General features: G+C 37.7%; 1 protein-coding gene across 1 annotated transcript in view; it reads left to right on the top strand.

Annotated features, from left to right (window-relative positions):
• spata16 (spermatogenesis associated 16) overlaps positions 1–13,363 on the top strand; it is a 47,507-nt gene that overhangs the window by 31,683 nt on the left and 2,461 nt on the right. The window contains exons 7-8 of the mRNA XM_033032239.1: positions 423–535; positions 11,557–11,721. Of these exons, the coding sequence (XP_032888130.1) occupies positions 423–535; positions 11,557–11,721 (278 nt within the window). The remainder of the gene's footprint in view (positions 1–422; positions 536–11,556; positions 11,722–13,363) is intronic.

Here is a 13,363-nt window from a genome sequence, read left to right as displayed (position 1 = left end):
TTGCCTCGCTCCACTCTCCTCTTTTGGGAATTACTCTGAAAAGGCCATCTTTGCCTGTGACAAAATGGAAGCAGGTTATCCTGGTTTACTAAACCAGGAATGAGGTTGTTAATATTTTTAAGATGTAATTGGAAAAGGAACCCAATGTTTCAGAAATTGGCTTATCCAACTTTAATTTATATATTGAGTTCTTGACACATTAACAAATCAATCCTCTTGGTGGCTGTGGCTTTTTTAAACGGTGTCTTCAACACGTTTTAAAAATCTATCAGATTTGCCATAAAGAGAATGATGAAACATTCCAAAATTAGAGTAATTTTCTTTTTAAAAAATCTGCTTTATTTATGGTTGTGTCTAAAGTATATTGAACCGCTTACCAAAGGCAGATGAAAAAACTATAAATGTTTCTTAATATTTTCTAGAATCTAGAACTCCATTTTGGTCACTTACTGTAAAAGAAGTTGAGAAGAACATGGATATCCTTGGGAGGAGGATCCTGCCAGTTTTAGATTTTACACTGTGCACTAAACTAGCTGTGGGTATATTAATTTATTAAATTGACACATGGACCCGTGGAACAACCGAAATCTTTTGTTAGTATTGAAGACTTGCAACAAAAGGATGGATTTGCAATAACTATTGATTATGACAGTTTTCCCTTTTATTATTCTGCCTATATTTCTTGATTATTTTACAATTATCAAATGGAGGGTATTCCAATATGTATTATTTCAACAAACTCACCAAAAATTAAATGTAGTTTTCAATGTGAAGCCTTCCTAATTATTTAGAGAAAAATAGGTTAATACTATTAAACATCAGAATTTGTCTTATCCCTGGATTGTAGTAGTTATAACACTGAGCAAACAACTAAATACATTAAACACAGAGTGTTGGAGCAACTCAGCAGGTTAGGCAGCGTCTCTGGAGGCCATAACCTTTCTTCAGGACCTGACCTAAATCGTCTCCTATCCATGCCCTTCAAAGATTCCGTCTGACCTGCTGAATTACTCCAGTACTTTTGAGTGTTTTCTTTTGGTAAACCAGCATCTGTAGTGCATTGTGGCTCCAATTAAATAAATTGAATGTCAGATAAAGCAGCCCTGAGGAAGAACAAAGGTAGTAGGAAGATTAATTTCATACTGTCAGGAATTTTCTCGCATTCACTAGAACACCTATCTGTAAAATAATTTAAAACATCTAACACATATAGGATCATAATCTTGCAAACATTTCTGTAATGAAACAAGCACTCACTAAATATTTCTTATTTAATATAAAAACATATATTTGAATTGATATGAATCCTTTCTACGGTGCATTGGTTCTGGGAAAGCTTGATGTACAGCAACATAAATGTTTATCAAAGTGCAAATTTATTTGTCGGTCTGCAGTGCCTAGTGTCTGTAGTGGTGTTAGTACAATTTGTTAGTACAACAGGTGTATTGTAAGGACAGTACAACCAAAGCATAAATAATCAATCCGCTGTTTTTTTAAACTATCAATCTCGCCATCAGCTACATTTACTAACTATTATCAATTGCCCCCAGAATCTTTTTACTAAGGCAATTGGATTTTAAAAAGCTGCAAATAGCTGATTAAAACTGCTTGAATATCTGATTTTGCCTGAAATCAACATAGCCTTTTAGATGAGTAAATCTAAAACAGGAGATTACTGAGATGTGAACAGCTGATTGAATCTGCTTGACATTCAGTGAAATCAGAGTCTTTTAAACTGGTAAGTATAGGATATTTACACACTGAAATGCTGAAGTAATGAGTGAGCTTTAATATATTCTAAGCGGCACCATTTATTTGATTTGCATTAATCTTATTTGTCCAATTTAGGCAGGATCCCTTGTTAAATGTAGATAGTGTAATTCATGAGAACTGTACCATGAATTAGACCTAGTGAAATTTGGTTCTTTCGATTCTCAACAGTGCACAATCTTTATATTGCCATTGATCATGGTCTTCTTACACTATTGTGATTTTAATATCATGGGAATCAGACTGTTCATTTGAATCTCGTACATCCTTTATCCTTTTTGCTGTACCAAATTTGTGTCTATGTCTCAGCGTTGATGAAATTCCAGTATGTTCCCTTTGGAAGACACTTAACCATTTCACTGAGATTGGTGTCAATGATCCAAGGTAGCATCAACAAAATTGTGTTACATCTTACAAGAAGATATGCAGCCAAATGCTGCTGCTCTGCCAAGATGACTATCGTCATACAGTATATTTCTCAGGTTCCAAATTATCCAGACTATTACAAGGAGAATATCAATCAGTCTGTACTCTTTACCACTACTAAACAACTGACTAATTTCATTTTTGTTATAATGTGAAAATTCATTATTTTCTCATGGCCACCCAGAGGAAGCAGGAATGGGACACTTATCATGTTTTACCCAACAGGCTTTTTTCACTCACACAATTGACATCTTGAATCATTAACTGGCATGGAATTAGCTTGTGTGATGTAACACATGTGGTGCAGTCATTCCAGGTAACCAAGATGCTTTGAAATGCATTAGCAATCTATTCTCCAATCACTTGTACAAATGAGTACTAATAATAGTCAAGTCATGTTTCATCACATGTACAAGTATGGTGAGATAAGGACCAATGAAAATCGTGCTTGCAGCAGATTCAGTGACACGTGGACTCAGACAACACACAAACATACATTATACATAAATTTCAGACTACAATACAGTGAGAAGAAAAACAAGACATTAGTCCTTGGTAGTGCAAGATGTGGTCCATAGTGTTCTGTTGATGAGGTAGAAATAGGGTTTTGTGAGGTTGGTTCATGAACCTCATGATTGCAGATGTTCCTGAACCTGGTTGTTTGGGACTTTAGACTTCTGCACCTCCTGCCCAATGTAGCAATAGGATCAGGGCATGGTCCAGATGGAAGCAATCCTTGATGTAATTAATATCCTATAGCACAGCCTTGAGAAGGCTGCAAGGTTCATTTATAAGGAGTCTATGAACCTATGGAACTCCCCTTGTTTCTCAGGACTTTTCCAACGTGTACAATGTTACTTAAGAATCTGCAGTTGAGCTTAACTCTGGCGTATTTGTCCGAAGGCTGTCTGTGATACAGCATTTTGAGCTGGCACATGTTCTGTGGCATAAATTTTTTATTATTTAGAAACTGAGATGGGTCTGCTGTTCAGGTATTTAGATATACATGGGACTAAGGGAAGAAGAATAAACCATGTATTCTTTCAATTAAATTAGGACTGGATTAACCTTCAGCTCTTTTTCTTCATATGTGTACATACTGTCAGTCTTAGTTCTGAAAAAAATAATTGGTTTCATATCATAGCTATTTAACAGAAAAAATGCAGGCATTATATACACATTGCTGGTGAAAAGATGCTTTCCGATTTCATACCATTGTGCCTAGCTTTAAATGGAAGACTTGAAGATTTTCATTTTTAATTTCAGCAAGTAGTTCAAGTAGTTTTTCTGAACCTATTCTGCAGAGATCTTTCATCTTGATAATCCATTGTTCTCCACAACCAACATAACCCCCCTTTAATTCCTGGTATAATTCAAGTCATAGAGTGAAAGTTTGGAAACAGGCCCTTCACACCAGTCAACATGTCCCAGCTACACGAGTCCCACCTGACAGCATTTGGTCCATATCCCTGGAAACCTGTCAGGTGGGACTCATGTGGCTGGGACGTGTTGACTGGTGTGAAGGGCCCGTTTCCAAACTTTCACTCTATGACTTGAATTATACCACTTGAATTATACCATGAAATATCCCCCTCCCCCCTCTCTCCCTTAACTATTAAAACTCTGATTTTGGATGTGTGTGTGTGTATAACCACACTGCTCAACAAAACGATGCTCTAACGGTAAAATTTTTACATATTCCTGTAGAGATCCAGTGAAGTCAAAATTCGCCGTATCTGAAAAATTCATGCATTATTTCTCCAGTTATTAATCAATGTTCTGCCTGTAGTTTCAGCTTCTCCGTGGAAAATGTCATTTGGTTTGGTCCTAACTGAACAAAACATGGAAGGGCAGCAACCAGTCTTTGCCAGGGTTCCTCTGGTGCTGTTTATTTCAAATAGCATTCTTCCAGGTGAATGGTGTATTGAAACAATTTAAATATCAGCTTTCTTCGTTCTGTGTGCCAGAACCCATTCTTTGAACCCAACACACTGAAACATTTTCCATTATATTCATTAGGCTTTGGCTTTACTTCGGATCTCCATTATGATCTAGTTCATCCGTGTAAATTATTTTTAATTTCCAAAAACACTAGAAAGATACCTGAGGTTTGGAACACCTGCAAGAATTACTACCTTTCCTATTGTCAGTCTCTTCAATTAGGCTTTTCCTTGAAAGTCATGTATAAGATGCCTTAGAGGGTGCTTCATCTCATCTTGCCTTCTGGAGACACAAGGGCACAGCACACAAATAGGCCCATCAGTCCCACCTTTTTGCCCATCTAATCAAATCCCATTTACCTGCATTATGTCTATATCATTCTATGCCTTTCTTATTTAAGTATCTGTCTCAATATCACTTGAATGTATTTGAATATTGAACTCCTTTACATCGCGTTTCAGATCCATTCCATATTTAGAAATAAATCCCTTGAACTCCTTCCTCTCCTTGTTTTTGATGCATGTAGCTTCTTTCTTCCATGAAAAGCATCTGCTCCTTTGTCCGAGTTGTGCAACAGCAGTGATTGCTCGTTTGAAAGTAATCTTCATGATCCTGTCATCTTTCCCAACTATTGTACCATTAAACTTTCTGATCAATAGTGATGGAAATCCACAATATCTCTCTTGATTCTTCGGGTTCACTTTCTTCAGAAAGTACTTCCTAACAAGCTTCAGTGTAGTCTTGTACAGCACATGGCTTATTAGATTCACCTGCACCATCTCAAGATTGATGGTTTATTTCAGAGGGCCTGACATTTTGATTTAGAGTCAATATCAAATATTACCAGTTATTGTTGCACTAACATTTTGGTAGAGATACTTTACCATACGTTCTTTCTACAGCATTGACTCTGCTTAGCATAAGTGCATTATTTTTTCAGTGTACAGTAAAATCCTGATAATTCGGCATCCTCGGGATTTGGGGTTGCCAGGCTGGCCGATTTTATGGATTATTGAATGTTACCCATATTAATACCCAGACCCACTTTTAATCCAACTCTTTTTGATGTTACACAGCGGTATCATATTTTTAAAAATTGAACCAAGCATGGGAATTAAAATGTGATGAGTTTCTGAACACAGGACAGGGCTCCAGTAAGTTTATCGGAAGCATGGGAATGAGGCCCAATGAGTTTATAAAGACATGCGAGAACTGAGTCCTGCGAGTTTAGGAATGTGCGACAGAATTTCCATGAGTGTATAAGGATCCATGAGTGTATAAGGAGTGTTTATGGGAGCGTAGAATACATCACCCAGTAAACATCTGGATTTCCAGAGCACAGGATGCCAGATTATCAGAGTTTTACTGCCCTCAAGAGGTTATACAATTCATCTCAACCAATCAATGGATTTTGTTATTGCCTTCATCATGCACTATTTGTAGAAATGATGATTGGAATCAAATTTATTCATATATTACGATTTTTTAAATGTATACATAATTAAGTTTGAATATAATAGAAGCACAGATAAATTAGCATGAGTTTTCATTAGTTTCAAATGTGAAATATAATTTTTACTTAATTTTGACATTGTAGAAACTTCATCCTTAAGGTTGCTTTTCTTTTTGAGCATGTTTTCATTTCAAATGGATTTTAATCTGTAACTGACAACATATATTTCACAACATGATTTGCAAAACAGCAACACTTAAAGCATCCAACCTTTATTCTTTGTATTAATTCCTCATGATACAATTGTTCAGCGATATTGGACTACAATATGTAGCACTTTTCCTTTTAAAACAATCATGTTCACAGCCAAAATATGTCAGACATAAAAGGATGCCTGTTTGGGAAAAAAATGTGTATATGCGATCACTTTCACCTCCAATGATAAGTGCAGTGAACTCATTAGATTTGTTGTCTGACAGTTTGAGAATATTGATCTTTTACCTTTCTTTTTCAGACCATTCTCCCCGTCACACTAGGTTCCCAGAACCTTGTCTCATTACTTTCTACAGTTCAATTCCTTTTTGGTCAAATTGCCATGTCCACCTAATTTTCCTTCTCGACAACTTTGTAAGACTGTTAATTTTTGCTCCCTTCTGGCAATGTTCTATACTCTTTGAAACATGCTGTTATCACTCTTGTCATTAAAAAAAAAAAAAATCAACTGTCTTGGCACCCTACAGGAGGATATGACACTAATTGAGAGTGCAGAAGAAATTCAGCAGTATGCTGCTTAGAATGGAGGGCTGCAGTCTCAAAAAAGATTGGATAGGCTGAGCTTATTCTTACTGGAACATGGGAGGCTAAGGGCTAACTTTGCTACTTTGTTTGTTTGCTGTCATCTCGCACAAGCATCATCATTTCAAAATCTACCTTAGTGGGGATAAGCACCTTCAGGGAAATTGTAAATTAGATCTTACAGAAGTCTTTGTGACATGTCAATTACACAATTGCCAGCCACTCTGAAAAGTAGAACACGGCTATATGTATTCAAATTATCACTGTCTCTCAAGGTCTGTTCTTCCACAGAACAATGACACCAATAAAACTTATCCGTGTTGATCAGTAGAGCAGTGAGGTGATGCATGGTCCTGTCTGGCCAGTCACAGCTAAAGTACTGTTTTACAGTCAAATGTGCAGTACCTGGAAGTTTCCAATGTAAAGAATAGAAACCTATCGGGTTTTTTTGTGGCTTCTCAGGGCAGTGCTTAGTAAGAGATTCAATAATGTATTGAATCTTGATTGAGAAAATCATGAGAGGTAATTACTATATTGGCTGTTGGATTCACATGTTTATTACACTTGACACTTTGGACTGTACCATCTTTAGTTCACCTGAAACTACATTATTAGTGCCATTAATGTAAAAATTTGATGAATTGTTAAGCGATTCTCTAGACATTGATAAACTATTTAAGCCAAGTGAATTTGGTTAACTGAGTTGCTATGTACATCCCTGACAAGACATTGAGATGACCTTTCCCTTTCCAGTTCATTATCCTGACCTTTTTACCCTTCCTTTCCAAGTTCATTCCAACTTTCCTGCTGCTGATAATGTGCAAAAGCATACAGAATATAACACGCATGGCATATTGTTTAGAATTTTGATATTTGGCAAGAAGTTACAAGGTAAAAATGCTTCCTTAAGAACAAGCAGGATTGGACCATTTGACCCCTTGCACCACCTCCATCATTCAAGAAGTTCATGACCAATCCTTTGTCCAAGCATCGTGTTTCTGGAGTAACCACGTATACCTGGATGTGCAAACTATTGTCAGTCTCTGCATGGAATATACTCAGTAATCGACCTCTACCGCTCTCTTCGATAAGAAAATTCTAAAGAAATTCCAAAGACTCGCAGATTTCTGGCTATAGAAATGTCTTCCTGTGCTTTTTGAAAATGATCAGTCCCTTATATTATGGACAACTCCAGCCATGAAAATCATGTTTACATATACCGTAAACATCTGTAAGAATTTTGTGCATAAGTGCCCCTCCAGGGAGCACAAGCTCAGTCAGCTAAATTTCTCTGAAGTTAATGTGGTTAGCACACACAACAAAATTAAGTAGTGAATCTTCATTATACCTCCGGTAGTGAGATTAGACCAGGTGCACAGTCAACCAGATGTAGTCTTTGTAATTTCAATTTAGTGTCTTTATTCTTGTACTCAAACCTTGGAATAAAGCACAACCTATTGTCATATCGATTACTGTCTTTGCATATTAAATTTCAGATTTGCATCCAAGGACCTCGGGTCCCTCTGAACGCCAAAACCTTTTAATTACTCAAATCACTCTACTTTGTTTTCTACAAAAGTGGATGACCTCAATTTTCTCATTGTATCCCATGTACCATGCCTATACCATCATGCCAATTTACTTTTCTCTTGTCCATTGTCCCCTGCAGTCTCTCTCCTAACAACCCACATTGCCACTGAACTTTATATCAGCAAACCTTAATGAGTCCCTCATCCCAATCATTTTATATAGATAGTGAAGAACCAGGGTATCATGATCGATCTCTCCAGTGGTCTACTGTTCACAATACAAAAGATGGCTTGCTGATTCCTGCTTTCTGTTTACCAATTCTCAGTCCATGGCAGTATATTTACACACAATCCTATGTGCTCCAATGTTGCAATAATCTTTTGTGTGCATTTTTTAAGTCCGAACACTACATTTGCATACTGATCTTTTTGTCCTGTCCAGTTTTTTCCATTGCCAGAGCACCTTCTACTCTGCTTGGATAGCTTAGAAGCCAATGGTATGAATATTGAATAGAATTTCCCTCGCCTGTTTTCACCCATTTACTTGTCAGGTTTTGTTCTGTCACTTCTTTCTTCCAGCTTTCTTTCTTTCCGACCCCTTTCCTTCACCACAATCAGTATGAAGAAGGGTCCCGAGCCAAAACTATTTGTTCTCCAGCGGTGCTGTCTGACCGGCTGAGTTACTCCAACTCTCTTCTTTTCTAAATACTATATATTATTCGACTCATCTATTAACTTTTCTGTTAATTACAATTTCAAACTGATATCCTCTTAAATCTACATTGATTGTGCACAATCCTATTATTATTTTCTACGTGCCCTGTTGTCATTTCCTTTATTACCAATTTGCTGTCTATATTATAAACAACTTGTTCCAGTGTGACAATCATCTCAATCACAAATAATTTTTCCTCTAATATAATGTGCCATTGTCACTCTTCAGCCATTGTCTCTCGTGAAATGTTCTCAATATGTCTTAGAGCCAGTTAAGACGGTATTTTCTCCTCCCAAATTGCTTGCTTCCTTGCTCGAGGAAAATATTGATGATCTAAAATCCAGGTAAAAATTACATGTTTTTTTGGTAATATTTTTAAAATTAGATAAAAGCACAAAATTAATATATCAGGACAAGTGAAAATCTGTTGCAGTGTTCAGATGAATCTGATTGGGGTGGAGGAAAACTAGCTATGGTGAGGCAAATGCAGATGTAAGTCACCACAGGTTTTTAGCTTGGCATTACGTATGTTTCTGAGTGTTCTGTCAAAATAAACACGCCACCCCTAATTGGAATAATTACACAAAATGCTTTGTTTGTATTTTAAGATATATTTAATCAGAATAATAAAAAATCACTATAACATGATTTAAATTTGATACCTTGTCTTCTGATGCCATAATTTGTTTTTTCCAGGAGGCCTTTATCTGGAGCCCTGAACCTCTTTTAGAGCACTTCCTTCAGCTTTTATGCAAACCTTTGATGTCATGAGCTAAATTTGAATTGTTCAGCCTTGACATGATCACTATAAAATGTTAAGAGTTTCAAATATTGCTCAGTGACTTCTAAGGTTGTAATCTTTTTATTGCTGCTTGCAATTTCTATTCAATTACTTTACCAAATAATCCGAAATTGCAGGACATATTTAAATTTCACAGTAAAAAAATTGCATTGAATCCTTTTCTTGAAAGAAAATGGGTATTGGGCTGCACTGATGCTGTTGTACTTTCTCATGCATAACGCGAGGTGTTCAGGACTGTGGCCGATTCCAGGTCGAATGTGGATAGAGGAATGCGGCCAAGCAGAGATTGGAACCTGATGAGGGCTAGAGTAGAATAGTTCTGGTTGCAAATGTGTCATATTCTGTTGGCGTTAGGGTATTGATCAAATAGCCAGGATCTGGACAAACAATGAGAAGTGAATTCAGTGGATAGTGTGAAATATCAACTTTAGTTTGGAATAACGAGCAGATAAAACTACTGATTTTGGAGAAATGAAAATAGATTAAATAATGCCAAAGAGAGAGGATAAATATGAAGCAGGGGTAGTGATGGGAATGTTAATTATATGTAGGGGAGGGATAGAGGAAGATGAAATGGTACTATAATGGAAAGTAGACAAGCCAAAGCCTCTCAACCTGCAGTATTATAGTTTGAAGGGGAGAAATTGCTTCAGGCAGCAACATTACAAAGCAGCTCATGTGATTATCAATGTTCATTTGTCTTTCTCCTGGCTCCATAAATATAATTATAAACAGAGCTTAATATAATGGCCCTCTCCTGCTGTACCTTGTATAACTGTCTCAAAAATGAGATTTAAATTTGCATTGCTTATGCACATCATATCACTGATTGCACAATTAAATGATTATTTTCCAGTTACCAAAGTTCTCGCCTACCTCCAGTGCAGATAAACCTCTGTGCTGTCAGCTAATAATTTGATTAGAGCACCCTTTTGTTAGGATGGCCACACACCCATCCACTGGATGTGGAAAGAACCTTGACTCCCTTGCGAGTTTGGTACATTGTTACTGCATGAACCAAGAAATACTAGGCAAGGATAGGATAGTAAGGTTGAAAATCCCCTGGTCGGCCCAAATTCTTGTGAATTTAGATGCCCCACATCACAGTAACCAAGTTTACTTATCTGGAGAGAAGTTGTGGCAGCATACCACAGGTAGGTGTCTTGGGTTCCTTGATTATTATTATTGTTGTAGCCTTATCAATCTTGAGGTCTTTTCTTCATTGCAAACGTCTACCTTTAATTCCCTTTGCTCATGTTCCTTTTGCCAAATTGGCTTGCATATGGGGAGATGGCAGGAAAATGGGGTTAGGAGGGAAAGATTGATCAGCCATGATTGAATGGCGGAGTAGACTTGATGGGCCGAATGGCCTAATTCTACTCTTATTCCTTATGACCTTACTCTACCTGTTTCTCAGACTGAACGAAGAGGAGAAAACTAAGTATAGGTTGGAGCCTGGGTTGCTTGGGGAGACACTGTAGATTAGAAAGACTAAGGAAACACCAACTGTGCTTGCTCCTCAAGGCAAGAATTAGCTTCAGACATCAAGCAAACCAGATTCATTGTTTGTGTTGCTTAAATCACTGATGGGGTGGGCATTATCTTCCAATGCAAAGCACTAGAGATGCTATTGGCCTTGAGCACTGTGCGCAGCCGAATGGAGCAATAAGAAACCAAAAGAATGACACAAGCAGGCACTAATGGCCAGCTAAACAACCACTGGTTAAAAAGGATCATATTAACCATAGTTATAAAGGTAATTGCTGTAATCTGGCCTATAGGACCAGAGCCACACTTGGTTTAACTTATTACCTACAACTCCCCTACACAATAAGCTACAGCACAATTTCACCCCAAGCATTTACCAAAATATTAAATTTATCCATATGGTTACCAATTTAATACCTCTATTAATAAATGTAGTTATTTTTGCAACAATAAAATATCACTTTGCCAGAGGTCCATTCAAGCCGAGAATCCAAACATAACTCTTTTTTAAGCTTTGTTGACATTCTAATCTTAAATATAACATGCTTATATTTAATAGTAATTGGCCACTTGAGTATTCCACATTAATCAGAATTATTTTGATATAGTCTCTAACTTTTTTTTTGCTGAGATTTAGGGGGGAATTTGCCCAGGCACAGGTGTGTTTGAGAAACTACAATATGCCAGTTATCTGAGTCAGCTAAAACGAATGAAGGAGCAAGCACAAGTGATTAACCAAACAATTGCAGAATTAGCCACCATGCCCTACCTGCATGAAATGAGTCAACATGAAATTGAACTGGTAAAATGTTTACACCTTTCTCTGCAATTATTTACTTGTGAAAGTACCATAACATGCTTAATGTTAATATTGTATAATGAAATAATGATAAACCATTCAATTCTGCTGGGAATGAGAAATGGGTGGAAGTTATTGAATTACTTTTATATTCATTTAAGGGATTTTGGCTTCATAGACTGAGGCTGACCCCAATGAAGTCTAATCCCTACCCCCATTCAAGATATTAAGAAGGTGCCAATTATAGTAGCGATTGTTATATCAAGTCCAATAAGCTCAACATTATTCATTCAAGGGATTTTGGCTTCATAGACTGAGGCACAATTTAATTGTCCATGAGAAGATGATGGTGTGCCACTTGAACCACTGTAGTCTTTGAGGCATGGGGTTGTCCACTATGTTGGTAGGGAAGGAGTTCCACGATTTTGACCCTGTGAAGGAAAGGTGATGTATTTCTAATTCAGAAATGGTGTGTGGCTGAGAGAGCAGTAGTGTCCCTATGCTTTTGCTTCCTTTGTTTTCTAGCTAGTAGAGATTATGGATTTTGGAGCCTTGCAGTGCATCCTGCCTATGGTACAGAGCGTTGGTGGTGGAGTGAGAGAATGGTTGTGAATGGGACACTTTGTTCTATATGGTGTTAAACTGTTTGAGTGTTTAAGTTACACTCATCTAGGCAAGTTGAGCATATTCCATCACACTCCTGACATGAGCCTTATGGATGGTAGACAGGCTTTGGAGATTTAGGCGAGTTGCGTGCCTCTAATTTGTTCTTGTCACTGCATTATTTAACTGACTATTTCAGTTTCTAGCCAAGGGATATTGATAGTGGAGCTTTCAGTGATCCCCATTTATTGTCATGGTGTGAGAACAGTATTTTCTCCTGTTAGATATCGCCATTGCCTGGCCCTTATGTGAAGCTTGCCACATATCAGCCAGGCCTTTCAGCTGTTGTGGACTGCTTAATTATCTGAGTTAAAAATGTTACAGAACATCCCTACCTCCGAGCTTACGATGCAAGGTCATTGATGAAGCAGATGAAGATGGACACTTCCCTGAGGAACCAGTGTCAGCCTACCTCATGACAGAAAGGGGAGGAGTTGTAGTTTGATAGCCACAGGGAAGAAGGATCTCCTGTGGCATTCTGTCCTACATCTTGGTGGAACCAGTCTGTGCTGAAGGTGCTCCTCAGGTTGACCAGTGTGTCATGGAGGTGGTGAGCTGTATTGTCCAGGATGCTCTGCAGTTTGAGGAGCATCCTCACCTCCAAGACCACCTCCCATAATCCAACTCCGCCCCCAGGACGGAGCCAGCTTTCCTGACGAGTTTGTTAATCCTATTGGCGTCTGCAGTCTTCGCCCTGCTGCCCCAGCACACGGCAGCGAAGAAGATGGTACTGGCTAACACCAATAGGTAGAACATCTGCAGCATCTCACTGCAGACGTTGAAGGAGCAACAAAAAGTGCAGCCGGGTTTGTCCCTTGTTGGAGAATTTAAGTCTCACAATAGCTGAATTTATTCTTTGAAAATGTCTGTTTCCTGTAGATCGCTAGCATGGATTTGATTAATGCTTAAACCAGGTGCCAGTATATTAGGATTTTTAAACGATACGATAGAACTTTATTTATCCCAGGAGGGAAATTGATTA

The sequence above is a fragment of the Amblyraja radiata genome, chromosome 13 (genome assembly GCF_010909765.2).
Source record: "Amblyraja radiata isolate CabotCenter1 chromosome 13, sAmbRad1.1.pri, whole genome shotgun sequence".
Classification (NCBI taxonomy): domain Eukaryota; kingdom Metazoa; phylum Chordata; class Chondrichthyes; order Rajiformes; family Rajidae; genus Amblyraja; species Amblyraja radiata.
This window is presented reverse-complemented; position numbering and strand designations above follow the sequence as displayed.